The 23,238-nt window shown below is 48.8% G+C and overlaps 1 protein-coding gene across 3 annotated transcripts in view; it reads left to right on the forward strand.

The window, feature by feature from the left end:
• The window catches only part of LOC147105992 (UPF0606 protein KIAA1549), a 319,715-nt gene extending 296,912 nt beyond the window's left edge, over positions 1 to 22,803 (forward strand). For all 3 annotated transcript variants that reach the window (XM_086008618.1, XM_086008615.1, XM_086008617.1), the window contains 2 exons: positions 11,528 to 11,688; positions 18,333 to 22,803. In XM_086008618.1, coding sequence (XP_085864744.1) covers positions 11,528 to 11,688; positions 18,333 to 18,584 — 413 coding nt within the window. In that variant the 3' untranslated portion in view covers positions 18,585 to 22,803. The remainder of the gene's footprint in view (positions 1 to 11,527; positions 11,689 to 18,332) is intronic.
• The last annotated feature ends 435 nt before the right edge of the window (positions 22,804 to 23,238 follow it).

Here is a 23,238-nt window from a genome sequence, read left to right on the forward strand (position 1 = left end):
AACGTCTAATAATACCCAGGCGTTCCATTGTATGGAACTCCGCCTTGGCCGCGAGTTTACCAGATTCCAGCCTTCGAGCTCTCGCATAAACGGGGGATCCTGTCGTGGTAATTTGGTGCGCCACACCGTGCCTCGCGACTGAAGAAGAAAATGTGGACCTGGTGAGCTCAAGGAACTCACTGAGAAGACGAGAGAACTCATTTGGAGATGGGACTGCACAGGCAACTGACCAAGACATCGCGGTGCTTCGGTGGCAGGGGACCGAGTGAAAAGTGGAGGCACTGATTAGCCGGCAGTGTCGGACGTCGACGAGAAACCCGTTTGCGCAGAAGAAATCTGCCCCCAGGATGGCCTGTGAGACTTTCGCCATGATGAACTCCCAAACAAAACGTTGGCCGCCAAAACTCAACTGGACCCTACGCTTTCCGAACGTGCGAATGGCCGCACCATTGGCTGCCTCGAGGGGGAGACCTTGACCGCCGGATTGAAGATCTAGCTTCAACGCTGGTGGGATACTGCACTGGGAGCCAGTATCACAGAGAAAACGTCGCCCTGACAGGGAGTCTGTAATGTATAGGAGTTTCCCTGCGGACCCGACGGCCATCGCAACTCCGGTGCGTCCCTTAGACCTTATTGATCTTCTCAGAAACCGCTGGTTTGAGGTAGGTTTTTTTTTTGGTGAGAAACTGCAGGGCGGACGGCAATTTCTGGCCTTCGCGCCGAAACGAGCATGGTATGCACACCAGCCTGCAGGAGGAGTCGTCGAATTCGCTCTTGTGGGGGATGGGCGCCTCATGGCTGCACAAGATTGTTGTGAGACGGTGAATATTTTATCCGCTTCCGCGGCGAGTTCAGCACAACCCGTGATTGCGGAATTGGCCAAGGCCGTCTGTACTGCCTCTGGTAGTTGACAGAGAAACAGCTCGTGGAACAGAAAACATTGTGATTCCGAGCCCAAAAGCGTGAGCATTTGGCTCATGAGCTCTGAGGGATTTGAGTCCCCGAGGCCGGGCATGGAGATAAGTCTGCGAACACGCTCTGACTTGGACAGACCGAAAATCTGCAGTAAACGTGCTTTTAAAGCTTCGTACTTGCCATCATTCAGTGGACTCTCGAGGAGGCTGATGACCCGCGAGGCTGTGGCGCTGTCGAGGGCAGAGACCACGTAATAATAACGGGTCGAATCCGCTGCTACTCCCCGGATTGCAAATTGGGCTTCCGCCTGGAAAAACCATGCGGCCGGTTGTTGCTCCCAAAATTGCGGCAGTTTGAGGGTGACGGCGTTCGTGTCCATGATGTAACTTCAACAAAAGTTGTTCGAAGAAATCGGGGTCACCAATGTAGGAACTGGGTTCCTAGCCGAAGAATTGAGATCGACTCAGAAAATCAAAAACAATAAAATTTAATGAACAAATGAAGCTGTACAGGAAACTGTAGGATACAATTAAATAGGTCTGGTCTGCTTGAAAGCCTCTCTGGAAACTGCTAGCAGGTTCCGAGCTCAACTGCTAGCAGGTTCCGAGCTCAACTGCTAGCAGGTTCCGAGCTCAACTGCTAGCAGGTTCCGAGCTCAACTGCTAGCAGGTTCCGAGCTCAACTGCTAGCAGGTTCCGAGCTTAACTGCTAGCAGGTTCCGAGCTCAACTGCTAGCAGGTTCCGAGCTTAACTGCTAGCAGGTTCCGAGCTTAACTGCTAGCAGGTTCCGAGCTCTGACGTCATGATGTCATCACGTTCTTCCCGCCGTTGAGAGATCACGTGATGGACGGCATGACGTCATCACGCGGAGTACAGGAAAGAAGCCCTAGTACAGTTAACAGATACATTAAAGGTGCAGCCCCCAGCTGTACTACATTGCTGTAAAAGGAATTATATATAATTGTCCGTAATCCTCTGGTGGTTCCGCCACAGTGGTAAAATAAGGGATGTTTCATTTGAGGTTGGAGCTGCAATACATTGCCTGTGTAGAATCAAGGAAGATTTGCTGTGTTCTACCTGATCTGGAAATCCATGATGCTGATGACGTGTGCTCCAATCCCCACCACGAACACCCCTTGCGTACAAAATCTTATGCTTACCTACTTTGTCCTTGAAAGTAATTCAGCATGAGAGAAGTGTTTTGAGACATCTGAGAGACATAACAAGGTGCTACACAACAAATCAAAGACTTAATTTCTGAAAAGTTAGCGCAAAATTCACAATTAAAAGATTGGATGAAGCCACCATAGGTACGTCATCAAGAGTATGCGAAAAATAGCTTCTGAAGACTTGACTTTGTGGAGGTGACCTTACATGGACCTGTGTTTAATGGATTGAGTCTGAGCAACCTAAGTTAGGATAAGTATTTATAAGACAGGCAGTCGATACTATCAGTCCTTGAATCAGCAATAACGGCTTTGCTTGGAGCGCTTTTACTTGATTTTCAGTGAATGTGAGGGTTTCATGGGAGGTACAGCAAGGTCTGTACCACATTCTTGAACTCTCAACCTTTTCTGCATTTGATCGTTTTATTTGCATTCCCTAGTTTTGTTAATCATTTAACTACTTATGTTTGCCGTTAACCAGTGACACTGAACCCTTTTATTACATACAAATTTATACCACGGAAACAGGCCATAGAAACATAGAAGATAGGAGCAGGAGTAGGCCATTCGGCCACTCGAGCCTGCTCCGCCATTCAATGAGATCATGGCTGATCATCCAAATTCAGTACCCTGTCCCTGCCTTCTCCCCATATCCCTTGATCCCTTTAGCCTTAAGAAATATATCCAACTGATTCTTGAATATATTTAATGAAATGGCCTGCACCGCCCTCTGTGGCAGAGAATTCCACAGGTTCACCACTCTCTGGGTGAAGAAATTCCTCCTCATTTCAGTCCTAAATGGCTTACCCCTTATCCTTAGACTATGACCCCTGGTTCTGGACTCCCCGGCCATCAGAAACATCCTTCCTGCATCTAGTCTGTCCAGGCCTGACAGAATTTTATAGGTTTCGATGAGATCCCCTCTCAATCTTCTAAACTCCAGCGAGATAAGCCCAATCGACACAATCTCTCCTCATACGTCATTCCTGCCATCCCAGGTATCAGCCTGGTGAATCTTCGCTGCACTCCTTCCATGGCAAGAACGTCCTTCCTCAGGTAAGGTGACCAAAACTGCACACAATACTCAAGGTGTGGTCTCACCAAGGCCCTGTACAACTGTAGCAAGACATCCTTGTTCCTGTACTCGAACCCTCTTGCTACGAAGGCCAACATACCATTTGCCTTCTTAACCGCCTGCTGCACCTGCATGCTTACCTTCAGCGACTGGTGCACAAGAACACCCAGGTCTCTTTACACTTCCCCTTCTCCCAATCTATTGCCATTCAAATAATCTGCCTTCCTGTTTTTGCCACCAAAGTGGATAACCTCACATTTATCCACATTATAGTGCATTTGCCATGTTTCTGCCCAATCACCCAACCTGTCCAAATCGTACTTGGCCCATCATGCTCCACACGAGCCTCTTCTCAACCTACTTCATCTCACCCTATCAACATACCCTTCTATTCCTTTCTCCCTCATGTAATTAGCCATCTTTCCCTTAAATATCTATGCTATTCATCTCAACCGCTCTGTGGGAGCGAGTTCTACATTCTCCCACCAAAGATGATGGGCAAAGCATTTACTGCACTTGGAACATAGTGTTACCATCATTTCAGTGGAGCATATTGGTGGCCTTGTGATATTCCCTTCATCATCTCAATTCACATTTCTTCATGCAGTTGGCAGCTTTTCCAGTTCAGCCCAGAATCCCCTTCAGACATTACTCTGCTGCCAAAGTAAATCTTTAGCCTGTTGCTCCTCATTCTTCGTTCATAAGCTGCAACTCCAACACTTGGGCACTTTTTTTATGTTGCTGTTCAATCCAGCACATCATCATCTTCTATCTATATAATATAAAACAGCATGTCTCTCTGTCTGTCTGTCTGTCCGGCTATACAATCAAAAGTTATAGAGCGTACCTACACATATGTTATATCAAAAGATAGCTTATCATTAGGGGACTCTCATAGTCATATTTACTTTTTGGTCGGACAAAAATTCTGCCAACGGTATCCAAAAAACGTTCAAAATTCTGCTCATTAGTATCGAGTGGGGGCGGGTTCATTGCGTGTGCGGGCGGGCCATCCTAGAGTTGAGTGACGTGACGATTGACCAATCCTACAGTTCAGTGACCTGACGGTTGACCAATCGGTGCGTGTGTGGGCGGGCCTTATCATTCTGAACTGAGGTGAGTGTCAGCCATCTTGATTCGTAAGTTTATTTTTTTTCCCCCACTTTCTGCGTGTTTCTTTTCAAATCCAGATTTCCAGCAAAAAAAAAGTTGCTTTTAAAACACACATTGTTTTTTTAAAAAGTTAATTAATTTGTAAATCTTTTCTCTAACCTCTATAATTTTTCTACCTTACACCGTTTTTGCAGGTCTGGAAGTCTGGGCCTCTGTTGCCCAGCCAGGCCTGAGCTAGGCACCGCCCCTTCCCGCTGGGCCCGCCCCACAATCGCCGCCATCTTTGTAAAGGCTGGCGGCGCGGGACTGGGCCGAGCATCGCCATCGTCGCCATTTTGGTAAAGGCTGGCGGGGCGGGAGGGAGCCTAGTGGGAGGTGAGTTGCGGTCACCGCGGGGCTCGGGCTCAGCTGATCGGGCGCTCAAAAGGGATCGGCCCGCAACACATCGACCGGAGGAGCGGCGGCTCTCTGTCTCTCTCCTTCCCCCCCCCCCCCCCCCCCGCCCCGCGGCTCGGGAGGGCGGGGCTCGGGAGGCCGGTGCTCGGGAGAGCGGGATGGGGGGGAAGGGTTACCCCGGCAACCGGGCCCCTCTCACAGCCTCAAGCCGGCTCACGCCTGTTCCCGGGGCTTGGCTCCAGCACAGGCCCAGCTGCAATTGGCGGTCTTGAAGCCGGGGCTCAGGGGTGCGGGGCTCGGACTGACCAGGGCGCTGCGCTCGGCGGGGCCATGTCAGTGCGTGGGGCGGCACAGAGCTCCGCGGAGCCATCGCCGGCAGAGGGGGGAGGGTCTGCTGGCTCCCTTCCTCCCTCCCTCCCTCCCCCCCTCCCTTTCTCCCCCCCTCCCTTTCTCCCCCCCTCCCTTTCTCCCTTACCCCCTCCCCCCTCCTTCCCCCACACCCTTCCCACCCCCCCTCCCCCCACCCCCTCTCCCTCCCCCCACCCCCTCTCCCTCCCCCCTTCCCCTCCCCCCTTCCTCTCTTCCCCCCAGTCGCTCGCTCTCTTCCCCCCAGTCGCTCGCTCTCTTCCCCCCAGTCGCTCGCTCTCTTCCCCCCAGTCGCTCGCTCTCTTCCCCCCAGTCGCTCGCTCTCTTCCCCCCAGTCGCTCGCTCTCTTTCCCCCCAGTCGCTCGCTCTCTTCCCCCCCAGTCGCTCGCTCTCTCTCTCTCTTCCAACAACAACATGCCCTCAAAAAAACCCTTGGCACCGCCGGGCACTTTAGCTAGTATATATAAAACGGTACATTGCATTTTTGTCTGTCCGGCTATACAATCAAAAGTTACAGAGCGTACCTACACATGTGTTATATCGAAAGAAAGCTTATGATTATCCAAACCTCATAAGCGTATTTACTCTCGCTCCCTCTGTCGCGCCCCTCGCTCCCTCTGTCGCGCCCCTCGCTCCCTCTGTCGCGCCCCTCGCTCCCTCTGTCGCGCCCCTCGCTCCCTCTGTCGCGCCCCTCGCTCCCTCTGTCGCGCCCCTCGCTCCCTCTGTCGCGCCCCTCGCTCCCTCTGTCGCGCCCCTCGCTCCCTCTGTCGCGCCCCTCGCTCCCTCTGTCGCGCCCCTCGCTCCCTCTGTCGCGCCCCTCGCTCCCTCTGTCGCGCCCCTCGCTCCCTCTGTCGCGCCCCTCGCTCCCTCTGTCGCGCCCCTCGCTCCCTCTGTCGCGCCCCTCGCTCCCTCTGTCGCGCCCCTCGCTCCCTCTGTCGCGCCCCTCGCTCCCTCACTTTCTCACCTTTCGTCATTCCTTTATGTTTGTTTCTTCGTTGTGTCTTTCTCTTGCCTCTTGCTGTTTCAGCCCCTCTGCGTTGTAGTTTCCCCTGCAGCACTTTCACATGTGCAGCCTTTCTTACATTGCAGTAGCTCTCCATACAGTATGCCCTGGCTGATTCCTTCTCTTGGATCATGTGCTTCATTGTTCTGTCCAAACATACATTATCAGAATATTGGTTAGTGTTAATAACACCCTCTCCTGTTACTTCAAACCATTGCTTTACAGTTCCTTAGTCATTAAGGTGTAATTTGCACAATAATGAGGACTGATGTTTTAAGGCTCTAAATTCAATTGCCTTGATTTAGACAAAGTACAGGTTTAAATTGCAGCTATTGTGCAAGCTGCAATGAATCAGAACACCATAAAAAAGAAAAGAGGCAAAGAAATCACGAGTGACTGGGAAGAGAGGGGTTAACACAGATGTTACTTGCAGGTGTGGTGACTTACTTTGTTCTTCAACCTCGTTCCACTTGGTGAATTTCCCAGTCCTCTTCTGCTTTTCCCTACGGAAGTGAAGGTGAGCAACTGAACTTTGTAAATTGAATTTTTTCAGATTCTACTGAAGTGCTGAAATCTGCAGCTGCATCTTATATGTCAGTTGAGGGACTCACTTCTGTAACTGCTGTGAAAACAGGTAAACTTGTGCAAAAAAACTTGCAGTGTACAATACCATCTCGCACATGTTTTCACTTTAGTCATTTTCTTCTCCTTCCACTTCCCCTCTCCTGTCCTGAAGACAATGACGCTTGTTGGGGTACGGCTCCATGAGTTCCAACACCCCTCTGGTATCTCATTCGTGACCATTCTAAATGGCCCGGATTTTACGGTGAGAATAACAGTGAGGCTATTGGCGCTCACCGTTAGTTTGGTGTAAATAGGACAGCAACTTCTGGCGTCCGCACGTGCGCAGTAAAATCCAGAAATCTGGAAATTGCTGTCCGATTTGCCCTGCTCCTCCACAAACTTCGCTATACTGGTATGTCGCTGATAGACTCAGCTTTGAAATGCCTGTAAGGTCGCATATTTGTGGTACTTGCCCACTAAACACACCAGAAAATATTGGGGCTTGTCGATTCAAGTGTAAGTGTATTTTTTAATGGCGTGATAAGTCTCAATTACTGTCAGACAACCTCTCTGGCACTGAAAATTAACTTTTACAAGTGCAGAGTGTCATTCCTTCAGATTTTAATTGTTGTTAGAGATTTTTTTTTAAACTATAAATTAAAATTAAAAATGTTTTTTTACCTTTTCTTTGTCTCTTATCTCTCTCTCTCTTAATCCCATCTTTCTTTCCCTCTCTTTATTTTGCTTTCTGTACCTGATTCTACATAGAATTAACATTGAACTTTACACAGGCATCTACCTGACAATGTGAACAATTGCCCAGGTATGTCTTGGCCACAAAAAGCAGAACAAATCCAATCCGGCCAATTACCGCCCCATCAGTCTACTCTCAATCATCAGCAAAGTGATGGATGGTGTTGGCGACAATGCTATCAAGCGGCATTTCCTCACCAATAACCTGCTCACCGATGCTCAGTTTGGGTTCCGCCAGGACCGCCCGGCTCCAGACCTCATTATAGCCTTGGTCCAAATATGGACAAGAGCTGAATTCCAGAGGTGAGGTGAGAGTGACTGTTGTTGACATCAAGGCAGCATTTGACGGAGTGTGGCATCAAGGCGCCCTAATAAAACTGAAGTCGATGGGAATCAGGGGGGAAACTTGGAGGCCAATCATCTCAGCCCCAGGACATCGCTGCAGGAGTTCCTCAGGGCAGTGTCCTAGGCCCAACCATCTGCAGCTACTTCATCAATGACCTTCCCTCCATCACTGGATCAGAAGTTATGATGTTCACTGATGATTGCAGTGTTCAGTTCCATTCGCAACTCCTCAGATAATGAAGCAGTCCGTGCCCACATGAACGACATTCAGACTGATAAGTGGCAAGTACATTCGCACCAAACAAGTGCCAGGCAATGACAATCTCCAACAAGAGAGAGTCTAACCACTGCCCCATGACAATCCCCCACCATCAACATCCTGAGGGTCACCGTTGACCAGAAAATTAACTGGTCCAGCCATATAAATAATGTGGTTATAAAAGCAGGTTTGAGGCTGGGTATTCTGCGACGAGAGTCTCACCTCCTAACTCTCCAGAGCCTTTCCACCATCTACAAGGCACAAATCAGGAGTGTGATAGAATACTCTCCAATTGCCTGGATGAGTGCAGCTACAACAACACACAAGAAGCTCAACACCTTCCAGGACAAAGTAGCCCACTTGATTGGCGCCCCATCCACCACCTTAAACATTCACTCCCTCCACCACCGGCGTACCGTGGCTGCAGTGTGTATCATCTACAAGATGCACTGCAGAAACTCGCCAAGCCTTCTTTGACAGCACCTCCCAAACCCGCGACCTCTACCACCTAGAAGGACAAGGGCAGCAAGCGCATGGGAACACCACCACCTGCAACTTCCCCTCCAAGTCACACACCATCCTAACTTGGAATATATCGCCGTTCCTTCATAGTCGCTGGGTTAAAATCCTGGAACTCCCTACCTAACAGCACTGGGAGTACCTTCACACGAACTGCAGCGGTTCAAGAAGGCGGCTCACCACCACCTTCTCGAGGGCAATTAGGAATGGGCAATAAATGCTGGCCTTGCCAGCGACGCCCATACCCCGTAAATGTATTTTAAAAAAAGCCAAAACTCGTTGTGCAGGACACCATCAAAGTTGAAAAGAGTAAGGGAGAAGATGAGACACATCAGGAAATAGGTAATACCACATTTAGGTTTAAGAAGCCTGCAGATTGAGACAGAGTAGGTAGAAATGGACTGTTTCCAGTGAGTGAGGAGCCCAGAATGAGGGGGCATAGTTATCAGATTAAATGTAAGGTTTAGGACACAGAGCAGGTGAAACCTTTTTTACATAAAGGGTTGTGAGCCTGTGGAGTTAGTGATTGAAGCAGAGACCATGTCAATATTTAAGAATAAATTGCTGGAAACACTAAGCAGGCCAGGCAGCATCCATGGAGAGAGAAACAGTTAACGTTTCAGGTCTGTGACCCTTCGTCAGAGCTGGAAAAAGTTAGGGATGTAACCGGTTTTAAGCAGGTGCAGAGGCAGGGAAAGGGGGGGAAGTTACAGGAGGGACAGTCTGTGCTAGGATTGAAGGCCGGAGAGATTAAATGCTGCAAATGGGGATGGCAGAATCATCAACAGCTGCCGCCTGAAAAAATGGGGGCAGGGTTATAGTCTGAAATTGTTGAGTCCAGAAGGCTGTAAAGTGCCTAATCGAAAGATGAGGTGCTGTTCCTTCAGCTTCATTAGAACAGTGTAAGAGGCCGAGGACAGAGTGGGAGTGGAGCACAGAATTAGTGACAAGTGACTGGAAGCTCGAGGTCCCCCTTACGGACTGAACGGAGGTGTTCCGCAAAGCGGTCACCCAATCTGCGTTTGGTTTCCCCAATGTAGAGACTGCATCGTGAGCAGTGAATACAGTATACTAAATTGCAAGAAGTACAAGTAAATCACTGTTTCACCTGGAAGGGGTGTTTGGGGCCCTGGACAGTGGGAAGGGAGGTGGTAAAAGGGCAGGTGTTGCATCTCCTGAGCTTGCACGGGAAGGTGCCGTGGGGAGGGGAGGGGAGGGGGTGTTAGGGGTGATTGAGGAGTGGACCAGGGTGTTGCGGAGGGAGCGGTCCCTTCGGAATGCTTAAAGGGGAGGGGAGGGGAAGATGCGTTTGGTGGTGGGGTCACGTTGGAGGTGGCGGAAATGGCAGAGGCTGATCCATTGAATGTGGAGGCTGGTGGGGTGAAAGGTGAGGACAAGGGGAACCCTATCATGGTTCTGGGAGGGGAAGGGGTGAGAGCAGAAGTGCGGGAAATGGAACGGACACAGTTGAGGGCCATGTCAACCACGGTAGAGGGGAATCCTCGGTTGAGGAAAATGGAAGACATGTCGGAAGCACTGGTATGGAAGGTGGCATTGTCAGAGCAGATGCGGCGGAGACAGAGAAACTGGAGAATGGAATAGAGTCCTTACATGAAGCGGGGTGGGAGGAAGTGTAGTCCAGGTAGCTGTGGGAGTCAGTGGGTTTGTAGTGGATGTTTGTCGATAGCCTAGCGCCAGAAATGGAGACAGAAAAGTCAAGGAAGGGAAGGGAAGAGTCGGAGATGGACCATGTGAAGGTGAGGGAAGGGTGGAAATTGGAAGCAAAGTGAATGAAATTTTCTAGTTCAGGGCGAGAGCAGGAAACGGCACAGATACAGTCATCGATGTACCGGAAAAAGAGGTAAGGGAGGGGACCTGAGTAGGACTGGAACAAAGAATGTTCCACATATCCCACGAAAAGGCAGGCATAGCAAGGACCCATGCGAGTTCCCATAGTAACACCTTTAATCGTGGGATTGACTCCACTCACTTCCTCCGCCGCATCTGTTCTGATGATGCCACCTTCCATACCAGTGCTTCCGATATGTCCCCTCCCCTTTCAGCATTCCGAAGGGACCGCTCCCTCCGCAACACCCTGATCCACTCCTCAATCACCCCCAACAGCCCCTCCCCTCCACACAGTACCTTCCCGTGCAAGCGCAGGAGATGCAGCACCTGCCCTTTTACCACCTCCCTTCCCACTGTCCAGGGCCCCAAAACACCCCTTCCAGGTGAAACAGCGATTTACTTGCACTTCTTGCAATTTAGTATACTGTATTCGCTGCTCAAGATGCAGTCTCCTCTACATTGGGGAGACCAAACGCAGATTGGGTGACCGCTTTGCGGAACACCTCCGTTCAGTCCATAAGGGTGACCCCGAGCTTCCGGTCGCTTGTCACTTTAATTCTCCGCTTCACTCCCACTCTGACCTCTCTGTCCTCAGCCTCTTACACTGTTCCAATGAAGCTCAGCGTAAGCTCGAGGAACAGCACCTCATCTTTCGATTAGGCACTTTATAACCTTCTGGACTCAACATTAAGTTCAACAGTTTCAGACTATAATCCCTGCCCCCATTTTTTCAGACGGCAGCTGTTGATGATTCTGCCATCCCCATTTGCAACATTTAATCTCTCCTGCCTTCAATCCTAGCACAGACAGTCCCTTCTGTAACTTCCTCCCCTTCCCCCCTTTCCCTGCCTCTGCACTGCTTAAAATCTGTAACTTTTTCCAGTTCTGACGAAGGGTCACAGACCTGAAACGTTAAATCTGTTTCTCTCTCCACGGATGCTGCCTGGCCTGCTGTGTTTCCAGCATTTTCTATTGTTATTTCAGATTTCCAGCATCCACAGTGTTTTGCTATTGTTTAAGAATAAATTGGTGGTGGAAAGAAAGGGGAATAAAGTGATATGTGAACAGGACATGTAGATGAGACTAGGACTCGTTCTCATGTGGAGGATAAACATCAACATTGACTGGTTGGGCCGAATGGACTGTTTTTGTGATGTAATTTCAGTGTAATAAATATAACCTGTTTTGGTTCCATTTGTCCACAGGAATACAAGCCTATCCAGTGTCACAGAGTCGCGTGGATGGTAGAATGGGGCTGCAGCCAGGACAGATGCGTGTTGGAAGACCTGGGCCAGCAGGAGTTGCCAGCTGGTCTCCTTATGGTCTTGAAGATGGACTGATGCGGACTGCTCCAAACAGAGAACCTGTAAGTCAGACGTATTGTTGGACTCGTTTGGTAGATCCCCTATACAAACTCTGTGATGAAATTCCTTGATTATTTTTTAGAAAAGAAAGTACCGGCTGAAAGTGGTGTGGTATAGAGTGCACTACATAGTGGGGGGGAGGGTGCCGAGCGGGAGGACAGAGGGAGCAAGCGCTGCAGAGCGGGACGATGGAGGGGGCGAGCGCTGTAGAGCGAGAGGACGGAGGGAGCGAGCGCTGTAGAGCGGGAGGACAGAGGGAGGGAGCGCTGCAGAGGGGGAGGACAGAGAGAGGGAGCGCTGTAGAGCGGGAGGACAGAGGGAGCGCTGTAGAGGAGGACGGAGGGAGGGAGTGCTACAGAGCGGGAGGACGGAGGGAGCGAGCGCTGTAGAGCGGGAGGACAGAGGGAGCGAGCGCTGTAGAGCGAGAGGACAGAGGGAGAGAACGTTGCAGAGCGGGAGGACAGAGGGAGGGAGTGCTACAGAGCGGGAGGACAGAGGGAGGGCACGATGCAGAGCGAGAGGACAGAGGGAGCGAGTGCTGCAGAGCGAGAGGACGGAAGGAGAGAGCGCTGCAGAGGGGAGGATGGAGGGAGGGCGCGCTGCAGAGCGAGGACAGAGGGAGGGAGTGCTGCAGAGGGGGAGGACAGGAAGGGAGTGCTGCAGAGCGAGAGGACGGAGGGAGGGAGTGCTGCAGAGGGGAAGGACGGAGGGAGGGAGTGCTACAGAGCGGGAGGACGGAGGGAGGGCACGCTGCAGAGTGAGAGGACGGAGGGAGGGAGCGCTGCAGAGGGGCGGACGGAGGGAGGGAGTGCTACAGAGCGGGAGGACGGAGGGAGGGCACGCTGCAGAGTGAGAGGACGGAGGGAGGGAGCGCTGCAGAGGGGGAGGACGGAGGGAGAGAGCGCTGCAGAGGGGAGGACGGAGGGAGAGAGCGCTGCAGAGGGGAGGACAGAGGGAGGGAGCGCTGCAGAGTGAGAGGACGGAGGGAGGGAGCGCTGCAGAGGGGAGGACGGAGGGAGGGAGCGCTGCAGAGGGGAGGACGGAGGGAGGGAGCGCTGCAGAGGGGAGGACGGAGGGAGAGAGCGCTGCAAAGGGGAGGATGGAGGGAGGGAGCGCTGCAAAGGGGAGGATGGAGGGAGGGCGCGCTGGAGGGAGAGAGCGCTGCAGAGTGAGAGGACGGAGGGAGAGAGCGCTGCAGAGGGGGAGGACGGAGGGAGGGAGCGCTGCAGAGGGGAGGACGGAGGGGGGAGCGCTGCAGAGGGGAGGACGGAGGGAGAGAGCGCTGCAGAGTGAGAGGACGGAGGGAGAGAGCGCTGCAGAGTGAGAGGACGGAGGGAGAGAGCGCTGCAGAGGGGAGGACGGAGGGAGAGAGCGCTGCAGAGGGGAGGACGGAAGGAGGGAGCGCTGCAGAGGGGAGGACGGAGGGGGGGAGCGCTGCAAAGGGGAGGACGGAGGGAGGGAGCGCTGCAAAGGGGAGGACGGAGGGAGGGAGCGCTGCAGAGTGAGAGGACGGAGGGAGGGAGCGCTGCAGAGGGGAGGACGGAGGGAGGGAGCGCTGCAAAGGGGCGGACGGAGGGAGGGAGCGCTGCAGAGGGAGAGGACGGAGGGGGTTGCGCTGCAGAGGGGAGGACGGAGGGAGGGAGCGCTGCAAAGGGGAGGACGGAGGGAGGGAGCGCTGCAGAGGGGAGGACGGAGGGGGGGAGCGCTGCAGAGGGGAGGACGGAGGGAGGGAGCGCTGCAGAGGGAGACATAGAAACATAGAAGATCGGAGCAGGAGTAGGCCATTCGGCCCCTCGAGCCTGTTCCGCCATTTAATGAGATCATGGCTGATCATCCAAATTCAGTACCCCGTCCCTGCTTTCTCCCCATATCCCTTGATCCCCTTTAGCCTTAAGAAATATATCTAACTCCTTCTTGAATATATTTAATGAATTGGCCTCAACTGTCTTCTGTGGTAGAGAATTCCACAGGCTCACCACTCTCTCGGTGAAGAAATTCCTCCTCATCTCAGTCTTAAATGGCTTACCCCTTATCCTTAGACTGTGACCTCTGGTTCTGGACTCCCCCGCCATCGGGAACATCCTTCCTGCATCTAGTCTGTCTAGTCCTGTTAGAATTTTATAAGTTTCAATGAGATCCCCTCTCATTCTTCTAAACTCTAGCAAATATAAGCCTAATCGACCCAATCTCTCTTCATACATCATTCCTGCCATCCCAGGTATCAGTTTGGTGAATCTTCGCTGAACTCCCTCCATGGCAAGAACATCCTTCCTCAGATAAGGCAACCAAAACTGCACACAATACTCAAGGTGTGGTCTCACCAAGGCCCTGTACAACTGCAGCAAGACATCCTTGCTCCTGTACTCGAATCCTCTCGCTATGTAGCCCAACATACCATTTGCCTTTTTAACCTCCTGCTGCACCTGCAAGCTTACCTTCAGCGACTGGTGCACAAGGACACCCAGGTGTCGTTGCACTTCCCCTTTTCTCAACCTATTGCCGTTCAGATAATAATCTGCCTTCCTGTTTTTGCCACCAAAGTGGATAACCTCGCATTTATCCACATTATACTGCATCTGCCCAATCACCCAACCTGTCCAAATCATACTGGAGTTTCTCTGCATCCTCCTCACAGCACACATGCCCACCCAGCTTTGTGTCATCTGCAAACTTGGAGATATTACATCTAGTTCCCTTGTCTAGATCATTAATATATATTGTGAATAGCTGGGGTCCTAGCACCGATCCCTGCGGTACCCCACTAGTCACTTCCTGCCACTCGGAAAAAGACCCGTTTATTCCAACTCTTTGCTTCCTGTCTGCCAACCAGTTCTCTATCCAAGTCAGTACCTTACCCCCCAATCCCATGTGCTTTAACTTTGCACGCTAATCTCTTATGCAGGACCTTATCGAAAGCCTTCTGAAAATCCAAATACACCACATCCACTGGTTCTCCCTTATCTATTCTACCAGTTACATCCTCAAAAAATTCCAGTACATTAGTCAAGCACGATTTACCTTTTGTAAATCCATGTTGACTTTGTCCGATCATGTCGCTGTTTTCCAAGTGCTCTGCTATTACATCTTTTATAATGGACTCTAGCATTTTCCCCATTACCGATGCCAGGCTTACCAGTCTATAATTCCCCGTTTTCTCTCTACCACCTTTTTTAAATAGTGGGGTTACATTAGCTACCCTCCAATCCATGGGAACTGTTCCAGAGTCTATAGAATTTTGGAAGTTGACCAGCAATACATCTACCATTTCCAGGGCCACTTCCTTAAGTACCCTAGGATGTAGATTATCAGGCCCTGGGGATTTATCGGCCTTCAATCCTGTCAATTTCCCTAACACCATTTCCCTACAATTACTGATTTCATTCAATTCCTACCTCTCATTAGACCCTATGTTCCCTGACATCTCTGGGAGGTTATCTGTGTCCTCCTTTGTGAAGACAGAACCAAAGTATGTATTTAATTGGTCTGCCATTTCTTTGTTCCCCATTATAAATTCCCCTGATTCTGACTGCAAGGGACCTACGCTTGACTTCACCAATCTTTTTCTCTTCACATATCTATAGAAGCTTTTACAGTCAGTTTTTATGTTCCCGGCAAGCTTACTCTCATATTCTATTTTCGCTCTCTTAATTAATCCCTTTGTCCTCCTTTGCTGAATCCTAAACTGCTCCCAATCCTCAGATTTGCTGCTTTTTCTGGCCAATTTATGTGTCCTCTCCTTGGTTCTTATGCTATCCCTAATTTCCCTTGTTAGCCACGGTTGAGTCACCTTTTTTGTTTTATTTTTATGCCAAACAGGGATGAACAAATTCTGTAGTTCATCCATGCGATCTTTAAATGTTTGCCATTGCCTATCCACCGTCAACCTTTAAGTAACGCTCCCCAATCCATCCCAGACAACTCACGCCTCATACCATCATAGTTTCCTTTATTTAAATTCAGGACCCTAGTCTCTGAGTCAACTACTTCACTCTCCATCTTAATGAAGAATTCTATCATATTATGATCGCTCCTCCCCAAGGGGCCTCGCCCAACAAGATTGCTAATGAATCCTTTCTCATTACATAATACCCAGTCTAAGATGGCCTGATCTCTAGTTGGTTCCTCGACATATTGGTCCAGGAAACCATCCCGTATACACTCCCGGAATTCCTCCTCCACAGTATTGTTACTAATTTGGTTAGCCCAATCTTATTGTAGACTAAAGTCACCCATGATAACTGCTGTGCCCTTATTGCACGCATCTCTAATTTCCCGTTTAATGCCAATCCCAACCTCAGCATTACTGTTTTGGGGGTCTGTATACAACTCCCACTAACGTTTTCTGCCCCATGCTATTTTTCAGCTCTACCCATACAGATTCCACATCATCAGAGCTAATATCCTTCCTTACTATTGTGTTAATCTCCTCTTTAACCAGCAATGCTACCCCACCTCCTTTTCCTTTTTGCCTGTCCTTCCTGAATATTGAATACCCCTGGATGTTGAATTCCCAGCCTTGGTCACCCTGGAGCCATGTCTCTGTAATCCCAATTATATCATATCCGTTAACATCTATTTGCGCAGCTAATTCGTCCACCTTATTACGAATGCTCCTCGCATTAAGACACAAAGCCTTCAGGCTTGTTTTTTTAACACTCTTAGTCCTTTTAGAATTATTATTTACTGTAGCCCTGTTAGATTTACACCCTTGATTTCTCTGCCTTCCACTTTTGCTTTTCTCCTTCCTGTCTTTTGTTTCTATCCTTGCTTCCCTTTCCTCTGTCTCCCTGCATAGGTTCCCAACCCCCTGCCATTTTAATTTAAACCCTCCCCAACAGCACTAGCAAACACTCCCCGAGAGGATGGAGGGAGGGAGTGCTGCAGAGGGGGAGGACGGAGGGAGAGAGCGCTGCAGAGTGAGAGGACGGAGGCAGAGAGCGCTGCAGAGTGAGAGGACGGAGGGAGGGAGCGCTGCAGAGGGGGAGGATGGAGGGAGAGAGCGCTGCAGAGGGGGAGGACGGGGGGGGAGAGAGCGCCGCAAAGGGGAGGACGGGGGGAGAGAGCACCGCAGAGGGGAGGACGGAGGGAGGGAGCGCTGCAGAGGGGGAGGACGGAGGGAGAGAGCGCTGCAGAGGGGGAGGACGGAGGGAGGGAGCGCTGCAGAGCAGGAGGACGGAGGGAGAGAGCGCTGCAGAGGGGAGGACGGAGGGAACACCACAGAGGTGGATAAATGGAGGGTGCGCTGAATTTCTGCTCACTCTTGTGTTGTGTAGTAAAATGCAGAGCACGAATAGTATCTGCAGGTTTAGGTTGTGGGAACTGGCCAAGGAGTGCTTAAGAAACTGACTTCATTCCCTTCTGGGTGCCAGTCGGGTGACAAATGCAATGGTATGGGTACTCGCAGTGGCAAGGCACGTGGCTTAGGAGGACAGATGATGGGTTAAATCCCGAAAATAGTTTTGACAAGAATTTCTCTGTTATCACAATCAGTGCAGATGTCAAATTGTTCCATCATTCGGCTCCTCGTCCAACTGGAAAATGTCAGCAGATAAGCAGTGCAATGAGGAGGGGATGAGGGACGAAAGGGGCAAGAAACCGTACAAACTGCTGTTGGAAATTTAGTGTTGTTGGAAAAATAATGTAGTTCAAATGGACACTTGCTGAGCAGCCCTGACGATGCAGAATTTGAGTTGTCATTGCACTGGGCACTGCAATCTATTGCTTGCATGCCATGTGAGCATTCTTTAGGAATGTAAGGAGCTTGTGGTATTTTTACATGTCCTCCCAAATGTAAGGTGTACCTATCAAAGCCATGAGGGTTTCTTTCACTAAGAAGGTGCCCATCAATCACATCCTGTAAGCACAGTGTGCTTGCATCTAACCAACAGCGCACCTCACCCACTTCTAACTCCACTAGTGTGTTGCAACACCTGAAGGTTTGGTTTTAGTACCACAGAAGCCAGGGTACCTGCGAGGAGCTGAAAGTTCCATGAACTCAAGTGAATTGTGCATGTATGGACATTGTCTTGTTCTTTACTGTCTAATGTCTATGGGACAGCAGGCTTGAATTAACTTACTGATGAAATTGTGTTCCCCTAATTAGTTAAGTTGATAAAGCAATATAGAGCAGAAGATCCCAGATCGGATTCTCGGTCTGATCTTGGGGAGGTTGGCAGTGAAGGGATACTACTATTGGCCTCCGCACACCCAGTCTAAGGAGGTGAAAAATCAGCCAGGGCTCCTGCTGTCGATCACTATCCTGTGACTACTGATCCAATGTACAGAATTGGGGCAACAATCGCACCCAGCTGTGATGCCCCTCGCATTCAACTAGATGCTCAAACATGCAGGATGGCCATTCGGTTGATGTACCGGAAGCTTGCCGGTGCCCAGAGAATCGAGCCCAAGCAAAAGCTAGTGCCTTCTGGGGGCGGGGGGGAGAGTTTTAACAGCATTTTAAATATTTGGCAGTCACAAACCGTCACTTTTGGATGACTTGTGGAATCTGAGTTTTGAAAGTTTACGGACTGACGCTTGAGTTAATCTTCAATGAAGATGAAATGGCAACCTGATACCTAGTTTGTTTCAAGGATGTAATGCCTTGCCAGTACCACTTTTCAGCATCTTGTGTTGTCTTTTTTTTTAGCCAGGTACTCGGGGGCACCTGGAATATATCTCACCGCTCTTTCCAATGCAGAGGACATCCCTCCATGACCCTTCAGCGCCATCTTTGCACCTGCAGCATAGCAATGCTCAACATCCCGGAGCAAGCTTTGGCTCCACCTGCATAGAAGACCAAGCACCTGGCCAGACCTCCACATCGCTCATCAAAGCCATCCGTGAAGAGCTGCTCAGACTCTCGCAAAAACAGTCAGCGTTTCAGAACCTCCACAGCTGATTTTGGCAAGGAGGAGCTCTGAGCTATTTGCTTCCCGTGGAAGCCAAACCGAGAAATCGGGGATATAGTCCTGAAGAAGGGGTACTGTATGATGAATAGTACTATTGACATTGAAGAAGGGGTACTGTACTATTGACATGTAAAAATGTCCAGCACAACCACAGTTTTTTTTTATCGATGTGCTTCCAAACAAAGCCGCCGCCTTCTTTTCTTCAGTTTACATTGGTGATGTTCTTCCAGCCTGTGAGCTGAATCTGTCCAGTCAGTGGAAATTGCACATTATCTTCTCTTGTGGGGAAAAAGACAGGGGGCGGAACTTGCCCCATAGCCAGCTAGTTGTTGCAAAAACTTCTTCAATTTAATTAAGCAGAAGCACTAGCAAACATCACCAGCAAGCAAAAGGTGAGAATGTCTTTCTACCTTGGACACCGACTTCGCTGACCTTGGTCACACCCCAGTCGCCCCCACCCCACTTCCTACAGCCTGCTGAATTCTAGACCCTCTGAACTTTGAAAATAAGAGAGCATAAGGAACAGGATGGGAAAAAGAAGTGGGAGGAGGGAAAGGCATCATGTAATTTTAGAGAGGGAAACATTGAACAATGGGAAGAAGAAAAAAAGATGGCAGAACATGAAGCAATGAGTTTCAAAGAAAGAATACGGGGACATGAAATTGTGGGCAGTTAGCCCTGGATAGGTGAACTTTTTTTTGGTGTATTAAATGCAAATAGAAATAGAAATTTGCTCTGATTAAATATGTCAATGAGCATTTGATAGTCATGATCATGCTATTGAGAATTATTTTTTGAATTGAGAAACCAAGTTGAAGGGACAAAGCCCACACTGCAGTTTGGACAGAGTGAAAGAGATGATCAGAATCATGACAATGATTAGCTGATGCTGAACTTGGATTTTAAAAGCCTGAAGGAGAAGTGGAAAGTGCAGGGCAGGTAAAGAGTTACACGGTTTTTAAGTGCTGAGAAAGATTATGATGTGATACTTGATGTAAAAGTTTTTGGTTAGAGTGCATTCTTGATAGAGTAAGGTGGTAATTATATTGTATACTGGCTTTGGTGGGGGAAGAGGGAGCAGAGAATAGCTTTGAGCTTTTTGTCCTGTCTGGAGGAGAGAAGAATTGGAGGTGACAGTCGTACTTGTTTAGTTGAGTTCCATTGTGCAGCTCTTCAGCAGTGACACAAAAGCATTGTATTTGTGCACAATATTTGCAGTCTTCACTGAATCAGCACTTGACTCCATTTTTACATCACCACAAAAAAACAAAGGCTAAACGCAGAATCACAGCAGAGTTCAGTGAACAGTCACCATGTAAGCTCGCAGTATCATTGGACACTGATCAATTCTTGCCTGTTCTTTTGACCTTTTTGTCAATGACCACTTCCCCATGGCAGTGTAAGCTGAAATTTACTCGCTCAGTGAATTGGATGGAGCAAAAGGCTGTGCTGAGTGGACTCCAACAGTCTTATGGTGCTCCCTCACATTCTTTGAAATGTAATTGACTCGTTGCGATGACCATGACCAGGGCCACTGGTTTGCTATAACTGAATAGATCAAATTCTGTTTTTTCTACATGGGATTCTGGGATTTTGACCAGTGCTTTGGGGATCGAATTCTGTGATTCTGTCCATTTTTACGTGGCCTTGTTTTTAACATGCAAAGGCACCACTATTCCCGATACGCAAGGCCACTATTATGGTAACAGAATAAGTTGTATTCTGTCTTTTTATTTCTGTGGTTTTTATTTTTTTAACCAGTGTTTGGGTGGGTCGTGTTTGTTAGTGGCCTTGATCATGACTCCTCTCTGCATGGTATGGTTCAGTTATTGCCTTTCAACAACTTAAATATAAACAGCAGAGTAAATGGGCTTAGTCCAAAACAACTGGATCCAATCTGAATGTTAATTATCAGCGAGGCTTTTTGAACTAACGTCAGTGTTATCCTCATCTCCATTGCTTTTATTGGGTGATGAGACGAGCCTTTCACAACCAGCAGACTCCTTTCTGCCTACGCAAACAACCTTAACAGTACTCGCATAACTACTCAACCTTTGGGGGTTACTTAGATAATACATGTAGCAACTGAATCAGAAAACCCAGGAACATATCTGTGTGTTTGCTCACACTCGGAATCCTGTTCATACACCTGTTTTCACTTCTGTTTTTTTAGGGGGGTTGTTTGTACATGTTTGGGTTTTTTGTCAGAAATGTTGGCAGGCCCAACATTGTTTTGTATGTGTTGAGTTGAGGTTTTCTTGTTGTATTTATTTTGCATGTCTTTCTACTGACCGCTCTCCTGAAATGAAATATAATGTAGTTTACAGTGTATTTTTTAGTCTGCATGTTACATACTGGTGTTAATTCACTGGCAATGTTTTGCCTGGTTTATATTTTACCAAGCAATGTTACTGTGTCCTTGCACAATCCAATGCATTTGAAGGTGTTCATATTGGTCAAGGTTCACATTTTATGCAACTGCATGTTTGGCCATTGGAGGTCACATACAGTAAAATTAACCCCCTGATGGTCTAGTAGGTAAAGGTGCTAGTCAATGTGATATTAAGACAGACCAGAAAGCCCTAGATTTGATTCTCTGGTCTCTGTTGAGTTAACAGATCTTGGCCAGGGACAGCATTTGGGGGTGCTACAATTGACCTGTGTTTCTGAACTATGGCAGTGAAAAAATTAGCAAGGGTTCTAACTCCTGTTCGCTGTTTGATGATAAACCCACATTTGTGGACACCAGCTGGGGAAAGCATCAGGATCATCTGTGACGCACTCCACAGTCAAATAGCCTACTGAGCCGCTCTCATGAAGAATGATGGTTAGGGAAGATACCCAAGGGCTCCAGTGCACATGGAACCATACCTTCAAGAAAGGAGGAAAGAGAATTGTCAAAAAATTTGGCTCATATTTAATTTTTTAAGTCCGCACCTTCAACAGGCAACTTGTATTTCAGTGTAAATTGTCACCATTTAAGTGTGTATTAAAACGGCAATTTGTTTCATACACAAATGTAATTTATAGACTACATTTTACAGTGTCCATTGCCCCATCCACCAAAGTGTTTTGTATTATAATCGTTGAGATAGCCCCTAGTTAGGGGGATTCCAGGGCTTTGTGGTGTTCAAGCCTCCGTTGAGTTATCCCAGTTCCTGGTGGGTCTCAGAATCACAGAGCATCCCAAGGAGAGGCCAGAAGAGGCATTGGTCAATCAGGATGTCTATTGTAAATCACTAATCGATTCACAGTAGCAGCGATGAAGAAGCTTTGTCCCTTGTTGAAAATACCATTCCTTCTGGTGAGAAAATTCTGAATGAAAAAGATACCAGTAGCTTTGACATGACTTCCACTGAGTAATAGATTAAGTTACGCTGTACATGTGGCCTTTGGGCTCCTGCTGATGAATTAGAGATCTAGAACCAATGTTCAGTGATGTTTTCTACAACCACCAGGAGTTTGAACATAATTCCAATCGTAACGCAATTAGATCGCTTGCCTCAGTTTTGCAAATAAATCCATCTGTCCAATGAGGTAAGGGGAAGAACTGTAAGCCTGTATCTTATACTGAAAACACTTCTGCGCATTCAAAACGGAGCTTCCAACAGATGGTTCAGCCAGTTAAGGCAGCGGGGTAGCTGAGCCAAGCAGACCACACGGGTTCCAAGTTTGATCCTTCCATCTATACTGAGTTAGCTGATGGCAGCAGTGGAAATGCTGCAGGTGGCCTCTGCTCCTGAGCTAGATTGAAGAGAAAAACACTCCGATTCCTGCTGGCAATACACATCAGGACATGGAGTAAGAACAGAATTGGACTCCGCTGCGACGCCTTCTGTGGTTGAATAGCCCATTGCCACTCACTATCTAGACTCGTACATGCAGAATGTCACTTGGGTGAGGTACAATAGGGTACCTCTGGGACTGCACCCCAGCAATGAGTCAGCATGCTCAGGAGAGGAGGAAAGGGATAAAATTGGAGGAAGAAACAAAGTTGGCTCAGAGCAAATGTTGCTTGCAGGACCCCTGCCATTCCAGTTGGTTTCAGATGTGAGGACACTCAGGTGTGATTTCTACTGTAACCTTCTACAGTGTTTTATATTAGTTATAATTTAGTATATGATTTGATGGGTACTGGAATCCAAAATAACTTTGTTCTTTGGTCCAAAGATGCAGTCATTTCCTTCAAAATAAAAAGGGTCTTTTGAATATGGAGTGTGTTTTGTCGACCGTGTCAATGGACAGCAGCTGAGTTTCAGTTTAATCCTGCTGGTTTATTCTACACATGGTGGAATGATATGAAATGCAAACAATTTCTATAGACAACCCAAACCAGGACAATGCACTGCACAACTCTGGCTTCACAAAGGCAAGATGTTTGGTCTAATTCCCATTACTGTGTATTTTTTGGACATAATCTAAATTGTTGTAATGAAAGGATGGATCAATTTATGTTCCGTGCTGATCTCATCCAAGATGGTTGTTAGGACACCATAAATTGGCCTCCGTGCACCTGAGCTAAGCCACTATCCAGTGACTCCAGCTGGAAAGTGATCATGGGTTGGGGAGAGCATCGAGCTCTGCTGTGATGCCTTCTAAAACCAAATAGCCTGTTGACATTTTTGAGACTCCCACCAGTAAGGT

The sequence above is a fragment of the Somniosus microcephalus genome, chromosome 16, assembly GCF_052327205.1.
Source record: "Somniosus microcephalus isolate GS21.2 chromosome 16, FLI_Smic_1.0, whole genome shotgun sequence".
Lineage (NCBI taxonomy): Eukaryota > Metazoa > Chordata > Chondrichthyes > Squaliformes > Somniosidae > Somniosus > Somniosus microcephalus.